Raw genomic sequence first — 19,343 nt, 5'->3', positions numbered from 1 at the left:
TGAATCATGTCAGATAAGTTCAGGGATAACCAGTGGAGATGTGAGGCACACATTTACAGTCCTTCAATGTGGATTGGGTCTTCAGAACTAGATTAAGTCTGGGGTATTGGGTATGTGTTGGGAGCTCTGTAGGGCCATGTACATGAAAGAGTTGTGGTAATAGAAGGTTATTTTTAAATGTATGTGCAATTAAAAAAAATAATGATTCTCTTAGCCTTTGGGATGGCAAGACCTCCCAGGCTAGATACAAATCACCCTTTTCTATTTGTTTTAGTGTGTTCTATAGATATTACCCTCCTATACTTGTGCCATCATGGGGAAACTGTCAGGAGTGACTGAGTTGGGTAATAAATAATGTATAGTTTTTTCTTGTTTCCAACTAGGTAATTTGGAATTAAGGAATAATTGGTTAGTGTTAGTTTTGGTTAGCCTCAAATTTTTAAAGAAATTGTTTTGCTTTTGATCCTTCTGATAACATGCTGTTAATATTCACCAACAGGTTCACGAGTACTAATCTTCAGTCAGATGACAAGGGTATTGGACATTTTGGAAGATTATTGCATGTGGAGAAATTATGAGTACTGTAGATTGGATGGGCAGACACCCCATGATGAGAGACAAGTGAGTAAAATCCAAGGAGGGTAGATTAAAAAAAAAATCAGATAAAATGATTGTCTAACGTTTATGTTTTGTTTTGTGTCTATAGGAGTCCATCAATGCATATAATGAACCAAACAGCACGAAGTTTGTGTTCATGTTAAGCACACGGGCTGGTGGTCTTGGCATCAATCTTGCTACTGCCGATGTCGTAATTTTATATGATTCAGATTGGAATCCTCAAGTAGATCTCCAGGCTATGGTAAGAGAAAACAAATAAATATATTCTGTGCTTGTGGGTTTTTTTTAGTTAGAGCAAGCTAATAAGAGTCTACAAATGTCAGTGACTTAACCGAGTAAAATTTTCTTTTTCTCTGACCTAACAGTTCAGTGGTGGTATTTTGTAGGTGATCTTTCATGTAAATCAGTATATGGATGGGTGCTCTTGGACTTACAGTGTGGTTACGTTCGTGAAATGTAACCCCATCATAAGTTTAAAATATCGTAAGTCAAAAATGCGTTTACCCAATATTATAGTTTAGCCCATTTCTACTGAATGAATATTGCTTTTGCAATATCATAAAGTAAAAAAAAAAATCTTAAGTCAAACCATCATGAAGTCTGGGGCCATGTGTATTTCCATCTTACAGCTTTTCCTTATCTTAGGATCTTGGAGTCCTGCTATAGCCTCTGCATTCTGGTGACAGCAGGGGGATGAGAGAGAGCTGAGGATTGCCCAGGAAATTTTTTATGGGTTAGACCTGAAAGTGCCTCTCCATTCATTGGCCAGAACTGCTCATATAGCATAACTGACTGTGAGGGAACTGGTAAAGGATAGTAGAGTTGTGTCCTAGGAGGAAAGGTAAATGGTTTGGTGAGCTACTAACCTACCTGCCACATTAGATGATTCAGATTTATGCCCATGTGTGGGAGTACCTTGACCAGATCAGGAAGGTCATTCTTTTTTGAGAAAATTTATGATGTGTAGATGAATACGAGAACTTACAATTGAGTCTCTGGCGTTGGTCACTTTCATTCTGTGCTCTTTATAAGGGTGACGGGGGAAAATGGATCAATTAGAAATAGGGATGCTTTGCAGGAGCGTGCTTTGTGAACTTACCAGAAGTTAAACAGAAAATGGAATTCAAGTTAATTTGACTACTTGTATTTAGTTACTTGGGTAATATTTCAAGGCTGAGATTTTTATATTGTTTGTGAAGTTCATTTATTTATGTTACTTCTTTCCCTAATAGCAGTGGAAATTTAGATTTGATTTACGTAGAAAAACATTTTGAATTTAAACCTAAGAAAAAAGATTGTTTTAAAAAAAACTTTTATCAGATTTAAGAACTATAATTTTTTCATGTCTGGAGATGTTATGTATATTTTATCTCTGTATAATCTAGTAAAATTCATGTGATAGTTTCTCGCAGATTCAGCAGCTATGATGTATTCCACGCCTCCTAAAAGTTTTCCTTGTGACATAACCAATTAATTGAAACTGAGAAACTTTGAGAATTTAAGAAATATTAACATACTATGAATCTGTTTTAAAACAGATAATGTTTTTGTTTTGTTACATATTTTTAAAAAGTTTTGTACTTGAGAATATTTAGGCTTTGTTTCTCAGTGTGCACATTCAAATGTTATTTATGTAACTTTTTAACTTTATGGTAATTTGCCTAGGACCGAGCACATAGAATTGGACAAACCAAGACAGTCAGAGTGTTCCGCTTTATAACTGATAACACTGTAGAAGAAAGAATAGTGGAACGTGCTGAAATGAAACTCAGACTGGATTCAATCGTCATTCAACAAGGTGAGCCTTAGAACCTTAAAAATGTATCAAGTTGGATTGATGCATGTTTTTTTCCTGAATTTTTAAGGAGATTCTTACTATTAAGCATCTATTTAATCAAGGTAGCAGCCAACAATATTTGTATTCCAGAGATTAGTAAGCGTTGGTTTGGTTAAGAGGATGGATTTGGGCTCAGAAAGGTTGACAGTTGAATATTGACTGCCATTTAGCAATTCTATTACACTTACCTGAGCCTGTTTTTTTTACCTATTAAATACCTAGCATTTAATGTGGTACATATTAATTAGAGCTGTGGTGATTATGATTTACTTGTACTAAGCACTGTTGATTACTCTGAGGGATACTAAACAAATAAAAAGGCAACTCAAAGTAACAGATTATAATCTTTTTCTAGTCTGTAACTGTTTATTGAGCACTGAGCACATGCCAGGCATTGTTCTTAGTTCTGAGATAACAGTGGTGAAGGGAACTAAGAAGTGTTCTTACTTTCAATGAGTTTTTAAGTTAGTGAGAAGGAGAGATAGAATAAACATTTATGTGACTAGGACTATAAGGTGGAAGTGGAATTTTGTTTTGGATTAGTTGAAGGGAACTTCAGGGTCTCACTCCAGATCAGTTTCTAAGGAAGACATATATGTTTTCATGAAGCTACCAGTAAAGTTGGTGGTAGGATATGTAAAATACCAAAATGGAAAAAATAATCCTCAGTAACTTCAGGACCATATTGGTTTCTTTCCTTCTCATATTGCATCATGAGCATATACTTTCTGTCTACAGAGCTGAGCGGTATACTGTTAACATTGTTCCCTAATTATTTCATGTATGTGTCTCGGTTTTGCCATCTCTAGTTTCCATGTAAGTAAGGGCATGTTACATGTCTTTGGTATCCTGTAATGCCAACCATAGTGTTAGCCACATGCCTGAATACCTGAAGGCAATAAATGATGCTTAGTGTTAGTTGGTTTTTGTTAATAATAGCTTGACATTGAGTGCTTGCTCCGTGCTAAGTAGCATGCTAAATGCTTTACCGCCTTTATCTCCTTTATTCCTCATACCAGTTTGAGGTTGACATCAGCGGTAGAAGCAAGTCACTTGTGCACCATTCATACAGCTGGGAGGTAACTCAGACGGGATCAGGAGCTGTATAAACTATTAGGGTGACGTGTTCTGTTAGGAAAGTCTCTGGGGACTTATAGTGAGGTTTCTCATGGGTGATGTAATGACTAGGTGTTTTCCCCTCACGTTCATCCGTGTATTTACAAAACATCTGCCATGTGGTTCTTGGTCTCAATTATTCTCATCTATAAATGAGAATACAACATTTTTCAAAGATTACAAAAATATTAATTCTTTTATAGTCGCTTAGAAATACGTTTGAGTTTTTCCATTTAATTTTGTAATTTATTTAGTGGGGCAAATTTTGTGCTGATTGCTTTGTTAATCCCATTTGTAGTATTAGTCAAACAGCAAGCCTCAGGTGCTTACCTGTGTGTTACTGTCTTGGGGACTGAGACACATAACTAAAAAGAAGAGAACACAAAGGAGCATTTTATGTCTGAAAAGCACCCTCCCTGTCCAACAGGAAAGTAGTTTCCAGAAACCTAAGAATATTTTGATAGTAATGAGATAGCTTTCAATCCAAAGAAAAATGTTCTGTGGATACAGTAGCCCCTCCTCCATGTTTTTGCTTTCTGCGGTTTCAGTTACCCACGGTCAACCATGGTCTGAAAATATTAATGGAAAATTCTAGAAATAAACAATTTATAACTTCTAAATTGCGTGCTGTGTATGACACAGCATGATGAAATCTTGTGGCATCGCACTCTGTCTCACCTGGAACATGAACTGTCCCTTTGTCCAGTGTATCCACATTGTATATGATACCCATTAAGTCACTTAATAGCTATCGTAGTTATCAGAGAGAGACCACATTCACATAACTTTTATTACACTTTACTGTTACAATTGTTCTATTTTAGTATTAGTTATTGTACTTAATTTCTTACTGTGCCTTATTTATAAATTAAACTTTATCATAGGTATATATGTAATGGAAAAAACATAGTGTATATAGGGTTCAGTACTCTCTGGTTTCACACATCCACTGAGGGTCTTGGAAAGTATCCTCCCTGGATAAGGAGGGACTCCTGTATATCTTGATTATAATAACACATTTTTTGCAGGAAACGAGTAAACTCGTCATATTGCCTCTAGTTGGAACCGGCAAAAATTTTGCAAAGTAAATAAATAGAGACCTCTTTTTAAACTAAAACACTGAAAGTTTCATAGAAAAATATCAAATAGATTGAAAGATATGAATATTTTACGGAAAGTCTCATTTTGGCGAGAAAGTGTCAAAAAAGCCCCGCATTACGACGCGATTTGGCGGGAAAATGCCCGCTTACAAAGTGTTTTAAAAGTCACAGAAGTTTGGTTGCGCATTCTATTAGGGATTGAAAACCATGGTATTAGTAGTTAATGAAGTTGTAGAAAACAACTTAGGTCTTTATCAACTCATTAGAAATTGGTTGGAATACAAAAATTAAAGCTTTATGTTCGTATATGTGAATGGCCCTTGAGGGTGAAAACAATTCTATGCAGTATATTTTTTTGTTTTGTTTTGATGCCTTTTATTTTTGATAACACAAATTATAGAGTTGGCGAAATTCCTGCCACTTGAAGATCTTAATTACTTTTTCTATGATCAAATTAAGCTTGCAAGAATTTCAGTCCTTAAGATTAGGAAGTTTCAGAAATTGATGTTGTATATTTCAGTCCTTACATAAAATTGGCAATATGAATGTTTTCCTACTTCACCTTTCTAAATCGAAAAAGCTGATTTGGGAGTATTAGTTTTGATATCTTTCTGCTTATCAGAAACTTCTTGTGTTTGTAATGCTCTCTCATCTGTTAATATTTTTTTTTTTTTTTTTAGATTTTATTGGGGAAGGGGAACAGGACTTTATTGGGGAACAGTGTGTACTTCCAGGCCTTTTTTCCAAGTCAAGTTGTCCTTTCAATCCTAGTTGTGGAGGGTGCCGTTCAGCTTCAAGTTGTTGTCATTTCAGTCTTAGTTGTGGAGGGCGCAGCTCAGCTCCAGGTCCAGTTGCCGTTTTCTAGTTGCAGGGGGCACAGCCCACCATCCCTTGCGGAATTCGAACTGGCAACCTTGTGGTTGAGAGGATGCGCTCCAACCAACTGAGCCATCCAGGAGCTCAGCAGCAGCTCAGCTCAAGATGCAGTGTTCAATCTTAGTTGCAGGGGGCGGAGCCCACCATCCCTTGTGGGACTTGAGGAGTTGAACTGGCAACCTTGTGGTTGAGAGCTCACTGGCCCATGTGGGAATCGAACCGGCAGCCTTCGGAGTTAGGAGCATGGAGCTCTAACCTCCTGAGCCACCGGGCCGGCCCAATAATATTTTTTTTTAATCTTGCTAATAATTTCGATTTTCACGTATCCGAAATTAGTATTATTCACCCTATACATAAATTTTTGAGACTGTACAACAGACTTTATTACCTAATACGTAATAAGGTTTAGAAACATCTCAGAGCTTACCAACTGACTATTTGTCTTTAAATTTTATGTAAAAATGAAAATTAATCAGATGTAAATAAACAAATGATTGATGTTTGAGGCCAAATGACATGGTATTATTACATCTAACATTTAAAATTCAATGTTTCCAGTAAAATTAAATTTGTTCAGTTAACATTATACAACGTAATCTTTTTTCAGGAAGACTTGTGGATCAGAATCTGAACAAAATTGGCAAAGATGAAATGCTTCAAATGATTAGACATGGGGCGACACATGTTTTTGCTTCAAAGGAAAGTGAGATTACTGATGAGGATATTGATGGTATTTTGGAAAGAGGTGCAAAGAAGGTGAGATGTAGATTAAATGATAATGTTTTTAATATATAAAATACTTTAAACCAAAATCAAGGAAACGCTTGTTACGTGAATTACAGATAGCATGATTTCCATAAAAAGAAGCTTTTGTGTATTGTAAAGCTTAAATCCATTTTGACTGTAGTTCTCATACTTTTTGAATTCTTAACCTAATAGGTGTTTCTTTTGTTCCCTAGACTGCAGAGATGAATGAAAAGCTCTCCAAGATGGGTGAAAGCTCACTTAGAAACTTTACAATGGACACAGAGTCAAGTGTTTATAACTTCGAAGGAGAAGATTATAGAGAAAAACAAAAGGTAATTTAGAGGTTTTGGTTACTTGAGGCTTTATTTTACTTGAAACTTGGAATTTTAAATGTTAGGTGTAATAGGTATTACAATAGTAGTCATTTCTGTTTATTCACATCTAAATTATTTTCATGTTTATGTTCAATTTGATGCCAAATTTTCAGTTCGTAAGCTCTGAAATGTAAGGGTTTATGTAATGAAGCTTACTGTATCCTATTCAGTATAATATTGTGAAATATATGATAGTGAAGTATTTTGTGGGGGGCAAATATTAGTAATTTTAAGATATTCAAAATTTAAATTATTGGCAAAAAAATTGCCACAACCTTATTAGGATTTTTTTTTTAACTGCAGAATTGGCAAGTAATAAAGAAAAATTTCCTAACTTCGTAAGCAGTACTTGGAATTTATATAGAGAGAAATTAGAAAATGCTTCCAGTGTAAAAAAATAATTCTACCTTAGTATTTGCTTTGTTAACATTTAGACATGTATATCCTCTGGATTTTTTCCAGAGTAAATAGATATCTACATATTTCTCCTAATTTGGGTTGTAACATACATTCTATAGCATTTTTTTTCACCCAAGAGTATTATTAACTTGGTCTATTCATATACTATTCTTAGACACTTTCCTATGTGTTAATTGTAATTACAGTATTGAACAAAGTGTAGTCCCTGTCCTCGTACAGCTTATAGTCCAGGATTTTATGAATATCTTTCCATTTACAAACAGTCGTAATGACATAAACAGTACGAGTTACACTCATGTAAGGTTTGCAACTGTATATAATAAAAGTTGGTGATTGGAATTGTTTCCCATATGCTAGATTGCATTCACAGAGTGGATTGAACCGCCTAAACGAGAAAGAAAAGCCAACTATGCTGTTGATGCCTATTTTAGGGAAGCTCTTCGTGTCAGTGAACCTAAAGCACCCAAGGTGAGTTGATAGCACAAAAATTTTGAAAGATACTGTAAATGTAAATTGTTTTTCTTATATTCTTACAATAAAAACAGGTTGAGAATTATATTTTGTGATTTCTTTTTTTATAGTGTAACTTCGGTTTTTAATTGTTGAAAGTTTTCTAAAAATTAATTTTATATATGCATTTAAAATTTTATTGTCATTTCACTTTTATTGAAAGATGCATTCAGTTGCTTAGAGAACTAATTGGCTATCACAGTTTATGGAATAAAGATGATTACAGATAGATTTAAAGCAAAATAGTTTGTTATTTATGGATAATATTATTTTCATTTTTCTTTAGGCTCCTCGGCCTCCAAAACAACCTAACGTTCAGGATTTCCAGTTCTTTCCCCCACGTTTATTTGAATTATTGGAAAAAGAAATTCTATATTACAGAAAAACTATTGGGTACAAGGTAATAGAAATAACACTTTGCTTATACCTAGTCTCGTTTGTTTTTAACTTAATAAATGCAAGATATTGGTATGTTTTCTTTCATGGATGGATTAAAATTTGTGAAATACCATTTAGTTGGTTAAGCATTTAGTCCATCACATATCTTCTAAAATGTATTGATTTAATGACGTAGAAAAATATTTTTTTAGGTACCTCGAAATCCTGACCTACCAAATGCAGCGCAAGCACAGAAAGAAGAACAGCTTAAAATTGATGAAGCTGAACCTCTTAATGATGAAGAGTTAGAAGAAAAAGAGAAGCTTCTAACACAGGTATAGCCTTCAATCAACACAAAATTTATTAACTATTATTTTGTAAGGTACTGTTTTAGGTTGTGTTTGGGTATACAAAGAAGTACAAGTTTTAGCTTTCAAAGTGGAATGATTGGAGATGATAAAGCATGAACATGTGGCTACATGCTATATTTGATTGTCACTACTTTTTAAGGTAGTTGAGAAGATTATAGATTTACACCAGCCTTGATTGGTTGAGTGGGTATCCTTTTTTGATCACCTTTTTTCTAAAGTGTTCCCTTTCCTTCCTGTGAATCTTCCACATTGCTGCTAAGTCATGATTCTCAGTTAGATATCTCTGCTTGGTACTTTTTTAACATCCTTTAGAATTCAGTAAAGGCCTGTCAGAATCTGGCCTCAACCTACCATTAAAGCTTCATTTTCCCACTCTTCAACCTATGTTTATTCTTCCTAGCAAACTCCTACTAATTCTTCAAAGCTCAGCAAAAATGTCACCTTTTCATGCAGCATTCCTTACTCTCTTCCACTCAGTTTATTGGCTAAGCAATATATGATGTAATGCTAAAAGTGTACATCTATGTACATGAAAAGTGGTAACTATGTACATGTACAATTAAGGAACTTAATTGTCCTTCATTTTCAATTAAGGAACTTAATTTTTAAAAGATAACTAAGAGCAACCAAAAATAAGTTTCTGTAATAGAAGCATTGGTAAAGTGTAATAGCATCTCTGTCACCTTCATTGTACTGTGATTAAATATTATTTCTGTTGATTTGAAGGGATTTACCAATTGGAATAAGAGAGATTTTAACCAGTTTATCAAAGCTAATGAGAAGTGGGGTCGTGATGATATTGAAAATATAGCAAGAGAAGTAGAAGGGAAAACTCCAGAAGAAGTTATTGAATACTCAGGTAATTCTTTTATTACATTAATAGATAGATATAAGAACAGTTTCAGGTTTTTGGAGAGCTGTTAGAAATTTCAGGTTTTCTTACTCTGAATTACTATGTTTTGATAACTTAATTTTGTCACAACTTAGTGTCTTGTTTTGTTCTGTTTCTTAAAAACTGAGTTTAAAAAAAGTCCCCTTCTTTAAAATGGCATAATTGTTTGGTTTTCTTAACCTAGCTAAGTAGCTATAGCCAAGAAAATAAGAATAGGTTATTGAATAACTGCTTTCATTTTTATTTTATCTCTCTTTATAACTTCTCGTGTTATGTGCCGATTTTCAATTGACTAGTGTAGTTGTACTTTGATGAGTCTGCTTAGAATTTCAGAAATTGAAGAGTTAGAAAATACTTAAATCATCCAGTTCATCTCATTTTTTTACAGTTAAGGAAACTAAGAAATTATAAGTGACCTATTTATTTTCTAGTATTGGATGTGGGAGAACTGGAAATATTTCTTAATCCTTAGCAAAATAAAATAAGAACATTTATGATAACAAGTTATTTATATTTCTCTCCCTTCCTCCACCCATCCCATCTGTCCCAACTTTTACTCTCTCACAGCTGTGTTCTGGGAAAGATGCAATGAGCTCCAGGACATAGAGAAGATTATGGCTCAGATTGAAAGGGGAGAGGCAAGAATTCAAAGAAGAATTAGCATCAAAAAAGCACTTGACACAAAGGTACTCTGCATATTAATAAATATGGTAGTAAATAAAATAACTCCTACCTGTGAATGTGAGAGTTAAAGTAACTTTTAAAGAGGAAAAGAATTATGGTTTAAAATTAAAAATTTCTTCAAAGAAAACGTAGGTATTAACAGAATTTACCCTTGTATTTCAGTTGATACATCTGGGTCAGAGTCACTAAGATTAGTTCTTTCCTGCACAGTATCAGAAAGTCTGAGTCTGTGATTCCCTTTAGAATAATAAAGAATATAAAGTTGTTTCAGGACAAGGGATATAATGCAATCGAGATGCTATGGATAGGAAATTCTGATTTGAAATACAACATTTTAGCTAATTTTACTAAAATTGAGTTTGAAATACAGATAATACAGGCTTTATGTTTTATATAATATAAAATCTGACTTTGATAGATTGGACGGTACAAAGCACCTTTTCATCAGCTGAGAATATCATACGGTACTAACAAAGGAAAAAACTACACTGAAGAAGAGGATCGTTTTCTGATCTGTATGCTTCACAAACTTGGATTTGACAAAGAAAATGTTTATGATGAATTGAGACAGTGTATTCGCAACTCTCCTCAATTCAGATTTGACTGGTTTCTTAAGTCCAGAACTGCAATGGTGAGTGCTTGGGCCTTTTTGTGTAATGTAGCAAACAGTTCAGAGTAAGTGTATATTCTTCAACTGAGGTAGCTTCTTTTATTATTAACAGAAGATTGTGCTTCCACTGTATCTTTGAAGTAAATTTTTGTTAAATATTGTTAGTGTCATAGGTTAATTCAGTTGCTTAGAAAACAGTTCACCTCCATAGTTAAAAACTTGGCATCATAGGTAGGTTAAGTTTATTGGTCCCATCCATTAATACCACGTGTCTTTTAACATCACTATATATGATAAAATTAGTTTAATTATGTTCTAAATAGGAGGAAATGTCAACCATCAATTTCAACTTCTGAATCGTAATTACGATTTAAAATTTGTACTGTTCAGACTTTGGTTTTGTAAATGACATTTGCCCATAATAATATTGAGTCTAGGTTATTTTTGTTTTAAAGTAAATGTAGTAAAACACTCTTTTTGTACTGATTTAATGCTAGGTTGGTTTTTTTTTATTCCCAATATCTGACTGTTTCTGTTAGAAATTCTAATAACCTAAAATTAGAATTCAGAGAAGGTTGGCTTTGGTGAATTGGTCTTTTTCTTATTTATCTTACTTTCCCCTTTGAACTTTTAACTACATTTTGTGTTCCACAGGATGATGATAATGCTCAAAAGTTCTGTAATCTTAAGTTTGGAATATCCTGGGATAAACAGTTCAATCATCTTTATAATAACGATTTCCTTCAATGTTTTTAAAATACATTGTCACTCTTCAAAATGCAGGATAGTTTGCAGTCTTCACATTTGACCCGGAAGAATTATTTTATCTTTTTTTTCCCCCCCCAGTAAATATTCAGAGAGGTTAGTTTTCTGAAACCCTAGTTTGGGAAATGTTACATTACAAATAACTATAAATACGTAGTCAGAGGAAAGACAGATTCAATTACTAAAAGCTCTACCTTATCTCTTATTAAGTAGGAACAATTGATATCATTAATAAGGAAGAAAGATTTTATACTGAGTAAAACGATGCAGTGTCACATGGATTTTACCAGTATAATATCATGGTCTAAAACTGTTACTTTCTACCATGTTTCATGTTAAGGCACCCATAAAAAAAGATAACACGTGTGGCCCCTTCTGATAAATAATTGAGGCATAATCCTTGCCTAAGAGCCAGGATGATTCGTACTTCACATCTGTAACACATTCTGGCATGTGCGCCTGTGTACCTGAGAAATACAGTGCACTACCTTATATCTCTCTATAGTACTGCAAATATTTCTAAACCTTGTATGGTATATTCTATAAAATAGTATTTTTAAATGATTTTATTGTAATTGTGTAGTAGTATCACTGATTACAAGGAAAAGAAAAACAGTTTTTCTCAGGAATGGAACTGGGAACCAGCAGTGATTCAAATGGACTTCTATTTTCTTCAGGGTTATCTACCACTTCTACACTATACTATAAAGTCTTTTCTGGAGGCTGTTAGATTACTAGAGAGATGAGGTAGAACTCATTGTAGACTTCATGACTTTTTTCAGAATTGGGAAAGGTGACATGTGGCACATTGGTTACGATAAATCTACTGATAATGCTTTTAATGGGAAAGATTATGTACACCTCTTACTGAAGTTAGTTCTGGTTGATTTTGACCCTTAAATATGCACGCTGTTACTTTTCTAAAGTTTGGGTGTAAATGACAGTTCTCAGGCACGGGCACTAAGTAGCAGTATTGCATATACAGAAGATGCCAAAAAAAATAACATTTTAAGAAAGGAAAACAAAATTACAATAATATATACCAATAACAAAAGATGAATACAAGTCATATTTGACTAATGCAATTACAAGAGATGCTCAAAGTGGTTACCATCAGCATTCAGACACTTATGATTATGGCAAACTACTGCTTAAGTGATGTTGACCAAAGTGTCCACTTGTATACATTTTTTTTTTCTTTTGTGGCATCCCGGTATTATGAGATATTTTTATTGTTTTAATTCTTAAGTGAAAGGATTTGTGAAAAATACACAATAATTTGGTTTTAAATAATGAAATAAAAATACTTACAAATATATTTTTTAACCTTATAGCACAGACTGTGTATAAAAATCAATTCCTTTTGCTTTTTAAAATTTTTTTGGGGATGTGTAAGTGATTTTATATTACCCTGTTAAAACATACTTTAAGTTTTTATAGATAGAAAATACAAGTTTACCATGTAAATTTATGTTTACAACTCAGGAGCTCCAAAGAAGGTGTAACACCTTGATTACCTTGATTGAAAGAGAAAACATGGAACTAGAAGAAAAGGAGAAGGCAGAAAAAAAGAAAAGAGGACCAAAGCCTTCAGTAAGTAGTCACAAATATGTAAATATTTTCTAGATATCTTTTGTCTGTTTATCTTTTTAAGAATTTTAACATTACTTGGCTATCATAGATATGCTAGGGTTTTTGGTTTTTTTTTGTTTTTCGTTTTTGTTTTTGTAAATAATATAGCTTTGTGCCACTTGATTGCATTGTGTGGGGAAAAATCACGATATGATGGTGGGGATTGGTGAAAATCTGGGAAGGTATGTTTTGTGAATGCCAAGGGCCTACACTTTACCTTGGGGAATACAAGTTATAATTGTAGAATATTTAAAGAAATATTAGGAAAGCAATGGCTTTACAACTTTGCTATTAGCTTCTAGCTTTGATCTACTGTCCTCGTGATATCTTAGCAATGTAAAAGCAAAAATTTTAAGATAAAAAAGCCATCTTGTTATTTAATAATAGTTAATTTATAAATTCATGAATAAATGAATATTTCGGGATAATACCTATTATTTGTGTAACCTCACAAATTACTTCTTATTACTACTGCTTTCTTTTGGTAAGAGGGCGTTTATACATTTGTTTAGTGTATTGATTTACTACTGCTAATTGAGAGTTATTAGTTTATTTCATTATTAGCATTAAAATGTTGTGTTAGTAATATGAGTAGATAAGATTGTTCTTGATAAGAAAACCTAATACCTGTTACAATGTAGCAGTTATTAAGTAAAGTGTTGTCATGCGTCTGTCACTGTATTTCACATTACTGCTAGTGCTGTGATGAAAAGTAATCTTTGTGTTTGTTTATAGACACAGAAACGTAAAATGGATGGAGCACCTGATGGTCGAGGAAGAAAAAAGAAGCTGAAACTATGAATCTAAATTTGTTTCATAATCACTAACTTTAAACCAGTAGTTCTTTAATTTACGGGTCTTCATAAGATGTACTGTACAATGCTCAATTGTTATGTCATTCAAAGACATCAGGTTCATCTGTTTACTGAGCTAGAAACATAGTATGTAGTTTCACTTTTTAAAATGCAACAGCTGTGCTGAAATTTTTTTTTATCATTAACACTTGAAATAATAAAATAGGCGTCATATATTAATAAATGTTTCATTTGATTTATTTTTCTATTCTAGTTCCATATGTGAAGAGTGTGATTTTTGTTGTTGTTGTTAGCTATAATTTCTATACCCATAGGCTTAAAAATGCCAGCGAGTAAAAAAACTGCAAATGACATTTGTCCCTTCAGTTTTCAGTTAGTTCTGTAATTGTTTTAATTCACTTTGCCTTTGCAGAAATTTGGGTATCATCTTTGTAGTGCTGTTGAGTCTCATCTGGAAAGATTATGTAAATTGCATTCTCCTTGCTTATTATATGTAGGTAGAATGGGGGGGGAAAGGCAAGAAAAAATTTTAAATTTGTGCATATTTCTGTTATGCTTTCTGTTTCTATAGTTGGTTTTGAGATGAATATGCCCTATTCTGTTGGAAGAATGGCCTTTTAGTTGTATAGCCAAAGACATTTAGTATTTTCTGGTTCTTTAAGGTGTTATTGTACCATTTTGTAAGAGGAATATTATTTTTTTTAATTATTTGGTAAAAATTTTGACAAATTACCTTCTGAAGCAGCCACAATTTAGAAAGATAATGTCAAAACTAAGGTGGTTTTTGTTGTTATTTTGAAAGATCCAGCCAAGATAAGATGTGAATTTATTATACTGTTAAATTGAAATTGGTAACAAAATGTATCCCCTTGCAGTTTACCTTGAGTTTTAGAGTAACTGAAAATTTTACTATATTTTCAAATAATTTCTAAATGTGAGCAGCAAGACTGACAATTATTCCAGTTTTTATTTTCTATGGACAGACTTGATAAACTGGAGACCCTGAAGCAGGATTACCCAAGTTGTAGTGTCAGGATTTTAGCTGTACCAGAGGCCTTTATGTGCTACACATAATTTGTATAAAGTTTTATATGTGGAAATTGGGTACATAAACAGTTCTCCATTTTTCTAAGGGAATGCAATAAATGTAGCATCGTGAATAAATATAACTTTTATAATCCTTAAGTGGTCTTTTCTTTGCATTCCTTTAATTTTCTTTTCTCATTTGATTTTTATTCACTTTTTCCTTAAGGCATTATCTTTTCCCCTTTCTATAAGTTGTCCTGTTCATCTGCCCACACATAACTGAGATTGTTATTTATAGTTCTGATTTCTATAGTAATACTAATACTGCTTATTTTTCCAAAATGTCGGACTGCTGCTATCAATGGCATGCAAATCAGTGTTTATGGCAAGTTGTAGAGTAATTTGAATTTATTTTGTACTTCCCCAACTTGATTTCTATACTACCTTGGATTATTGAAATAACAGTTGTGGGTCTAATGTATGCAAAATTTGAGGAACAGTTACTATTTTTATGAAAGTAGCTATCATTAAGAATGGTGACCTCATTTTGGAAGAAACAATTGGAAAAATGTAAGGCTGAAGAAAACGTTACAAAAGTCACAAAAAGTGATATTATCAAGAGGAAGAGAAGCAGCCTGATGTGTAAGGGGTATGGGGGTGGGAGGAGGTAGAGAACGCAAAATGAATCAAGTATAATGCCAGCCCTTGAGAGCCAAGCAAGACGCAAATATAAAAGAAATAAAGGGAAGCACTTGAAAAAAGCATGGAAGAAACATCCAAATTTAGCATTGCAGTTTTGCCAATATAAGATACGTGTGTTTTACAGGTCAATTAGGCTATCACTTACTGCAAGATGTCAAGAAAAAAGCCATTTTTCCTTTCTTTAACAGTGTATTACACTGTTAAAGAAAGGAAAAATGACTCAAACCAACTTTTAAAAAGGAATTACATTGGAGAAGATAGACTAAAAATTGTAACTGAATTTCCAATTGATTTCCTCAATTTCCAGTTGAGGAAGAGGAAGCCTTAATCGGAGAATGGTGTCTGAAGCTGACCTAGAAGAGGCTGTATGTTTACACAGGTGCAGGTTACAGTAGTCTGTTACCCAGAATATTTCATTTAATAATTGAGTAAAGCTTTATATATTTGGAAGATTATATCCTTTTGAGAGGAGGTCCAGGTAAAAAAATCATTTCTTTGAACTTCAATGTTGTTTTAAATATTAACATTAAAACCTTGGAGAGGTTTCCAATAACTAACTTTTTAATTTAGGACACTTCACATTCATATAATAGATTTAAAGTGTTCTTAATTTCATAGCAGTGCTTACATACGCTCATTATAATGTATTAAAATTGTATTAATTAGAAAATCTGAATGAAACAGTCCTAATTTAGGATAGTTGCATTTATAAGGACCTCTAAATGTTGGTCCTACAGGATATTCAGTATTTTGTTAAGTGTGATAGATGATAGCAAAAAAGTAATAAACTGGTTGATATTTTAGTATTTTAACACTTGCACCAATTAGCCTATCAATTTGTTGGTAGGTTTCAAATATTTTTCTCAGAATTATACTTAGGGTTTTTGGTTTTTGTTTATTTTGACAGAACTGCACTCCTTAGAGTGATCGATAGGTTCAGGTGTAGTAACATTTCTGAGAAGCCCTGCAGTCCTTGACACTTGACACCAATTTCCTGTCCGGTATTTCTGTGGGGGTGTTCATTCAGTGGGTGGTCTCAAGCTGAAAAAGCATGAAGAAGTTGAAGCAAGTGCAAAACACTGCACTTGCTTCAGACATAGACACAGTTGTTCCGATTCCTATTGCCATTTTAAAGGAAGGAGCAGCTCTTAAAAATAACAGTGGTGTACCCTATTTCAGTGTATCTATATCCAAAACTAGTTCATAGGCCCTGCATTCAGATTTGTGCGGCCGAGGTTCAGAACCTGCTCAAGGTAAGGCAGCCACTGATCACTGGTGAAATAGGACAGCAGGAGCATTCTCACGTCCTCACCATGGACCCCTCACTCTTTCCTGAAACCACTGTTCTCTGGGTATGTCTCAGGCATCACAGCTCTGCAAGTTTCACTTGAAAAACGTGTCAACCTGAGCCTGATGTATTTTGAAAATTGAGATCACTGTATCTCTGGGCCTTCAGGTATCTGCTCTAAAACCTGGGAGCTTGTTACATGCAGAATTTAAGACCTCATGCCAGACCTGCTGAATTAGAATCTGTATTTTAATAAGATCCTCACAGGTGATTTCATATGCACACAAAAATGTGAAAAGCACTGTTTTAAAAACATTTTGCCAAAGCAAAGCAAAATAAAAGGAAACCTTATTTTGCCAAAGCAAAATAAAATGGCTATTTAGCAGGTATCTTCAGGGTAACTTGGATTTTTCTTTTTTTAGTTTAGATGAAGATGATTAATAGTATTTCAGAGAAAATGTGTTCATCTGGAATTTTAGTTATGCAGATAGTCTGCCAGGGGTTTCCCTACTGAGTTTTAATATACAATAAGTCCTCACTGAATGTCATTGGTAAGTTCTGAGGTTTATACTGAAACCAACTTTTCCATAGGCTAGTTGGTAAAAACGAGTTAAGTTCCTACGGCATCCCATCATTACAAGGAACGAAACAACATTATTCAAGGCTCTACTGTGGTAGCATTTATAGGTGTGATGTACAAATGGTTAAAGGACTAGACTTGGTGACAATGGTTTCGGATGATTGTGTCACCTCTTTCACAGGAAAGAGTTTTTAACATTAAAACGTGCAAGTAATTCTCAGCTCATTTACCCTGCTGTATATTCTCACTTGTAGGACACCGCTGATCTGGAAACAGGTCACACTTGTGTCCATGTTGATGCACAGATGACAATAGCTGCTTCTAGGCTTAGTCAAGTTCTGCTTGGTAGAGAAGGCCCTTCACACTTCAGCAGGTCGTTTAGACTTGTGCGGTCCTGTATAGCGGAGTCACTGCCTGGCTGTGTTAACATTGCTTACACGTGGGTCAGTGTTCTCATCTGAGGCACAGACCTTACGTCTGAGTAGAAGGGAAGTCAGTAATGTGATGCCGCTCAGGAATAAGACCACATGCACTGCCCAAGAGGGACATGGTGCCGCTTTAAGCATCCATACGTATCCTTTCTAGTCCTGTTTGCTCATGAGCCTTGCCACCTGAGAACAAGTCTGGAGTGAAGATGGCTTTTTCAGAAAGTTTCAGGGTGATAACGTTGACTGTTAGTGCCCCTGTTTTTATCAGCACCTGTATCTTGAGATAAGAGTCAGAAATTCAGGATTGGCTCTTGTGCATTTCAAGGTTTGGACCCAGCAAAGCAGTGTGGACTGATGATATTCCAGGCTCCTTTTTCAAACATTGCACTCTCTCTTGATACAAATTGTATGGCTATACCACTCTCTTCCACTTGCCATATTAGGAGGAAAATCTATTTTGAGGATGTTTACAAAGTACGAGAAGTGAGTGGTGTGGGGCGGGTAAGTTAGGGGTTATTAAAATGGGAGTTGGGGGCATACACTTGAGAGAGGGCAGCAGAGGACAGGCTGAAGCCCTCAAATCCTGGCTGTTTCACTAACGAAGTGCTTCCTTGTGGCTCATACTGCCACATTTTTTTGAGTCCTGCGCTGTACTCTATCCTAGAATGACATGGGATATTTGGTATTAACTTTTTTTTTTTTTTTAAGATTTTTATTGGGGAAGGGGAACAGGACTTTATTGGGGAACAGTGTGTAATTCCAGGACTTTTTTTTTTCCCAAGTCAAGTTGTCCTTTCAGTCTTAGTTGTGGAGGTAACAGCTCAGCTCCAGGTCCAGTTGCGGTTGCTAATTGCAGGGGGCACAGCCCACCATCCCTTCCAGGAGTCGAACCGGCAACCTTGTTGTTGAGAGGACGCGCTCCAACCAACTCAGCTATCCGGGAGGCAGCTCAGCTCAAGGTGCTGTGTTCAATCTTCGTTGCAGGGGGTGGAGCCCACCATCCCTTGCGGGACTCGAGGAATTGAACTGGCAACCTTGTAGTTGAGAGCCCACTGGCCCATGTGGGAATTGAACCGGCAGCCTTCAGACTTAGGAGCACAGAGCTCTAACCGCCTGAGCCACCGGGCCGGCCCTGGTATTAACTTTTAAACCCTACTGTTATTAAAAAGTGAATGGCCCATCAGTTTGTTCCTGACTAAAGCATAAAGCTTTGATTTCAAGAATTACCATTAAATAAATTTCATGAAATTGGCCTCAACATATCTCATCGACCAGACACAAATCCCTTGGTAGCGATATTATTCCTTGTTTGTCATCCCCTCTCTCTCTAAGGTAGTATACTACTGCGGATAGTTAACAAAGAACAAGAATCACATACTAAGATTTTGAACCTGTAGAATAGGGAAGGTGAATGAGACAGAGCCACATTCCTTATGTTCTGGGTTATATTTGGGAGTGTATCCGTCTGCTCCTGTACATAAGAACACCTTCTCAATGTTGCAAGAGAAAGATCTAAATTTTGAACTGGGAGCACTATTACATGACAATAGATCATTGAACCTGAAAGAAAGTGT

General features: G+C 34.7%; 1 protein-coding gene across 1 annotated transcript in view; it reads left to right on the top strand.

The window, feature by feature from the left end:
- The window catches only part of SMARCA5 (SNF2 related chromatin remodeling ATPase 5), a 36,581-nt gene extending 21,651 nt beyond the window's left edge, over nt 1-14,930 (top strand). Inside the window, exons 12-24 of the mRNA XM_019730770.3 lie at nt 500-621; nt 707-859; nt 2,284-2,416; nt 6,155-6,303; nt 6,507-6,626; nt 7,446-7,556; nt 7,885-7,998; nt 8,189-8,311; nt 9,074-9,206; nt 9,807-9,925; nt 10,342-10,554; nt 12,784-12,891; nt 13,666-14,930. Of these exons, the coding sequence (XP_019586329.1) occupies nt 500-621; nt 707-859; nt 2,284-2,416; nt 6,155-6,303; nt 6,507-6,626; nt 7,446-7,556; nt 7,885-7,998; nt 8,189-8,311; nt 9,074-9,206; nt 9,807-9,925; nt 10,342-10,554; nt 12,784-12,891; nt 13,666-13,731 (1,664 nt within the window). The 3' untranslated portion in view covers nt 13,732-14,930. The remainder of the gene's footprint in view (nt 1-499; nt 622-706; nt 860-2,283; nt 2,417-6,154; nt 6,304-6,506; nt 6,627-7,445; nt 7,557-7,884; nt 7,999-8,188; nt 8,312-9,073; nt 9,207-9,806; nt 9,926-10,341; nt 10,555-12,783; nt 12,892-13,665) is intronic.
- The last annotated feature ends 4,413 nt before the right edge of the window (nt 14,931-19,343 follow it).

The sequence above is a fragment of the Rhinolophus sinicus genome, chromosome 15 (genome assembly GCF_057876585.1).
Source record: "Rhinolophus sinicus isolate RSI-liver-muscle chromosome 15, RSI-T2T, whole genome shotgun sequence".
In the NCBI taxonomy this organism is placed as follows: Eukaryota; Metazoa; Chordata; class Mammalia; order Chiroptera; family Rhinolophidae; genus Rhinolophus; species Rhinolophus sinicus.
The sequence above is the reverse complement of the archived record's forward strand: the minus strand, read 5'-3'. Positions and strand labels throughout refer to the sequence as shown.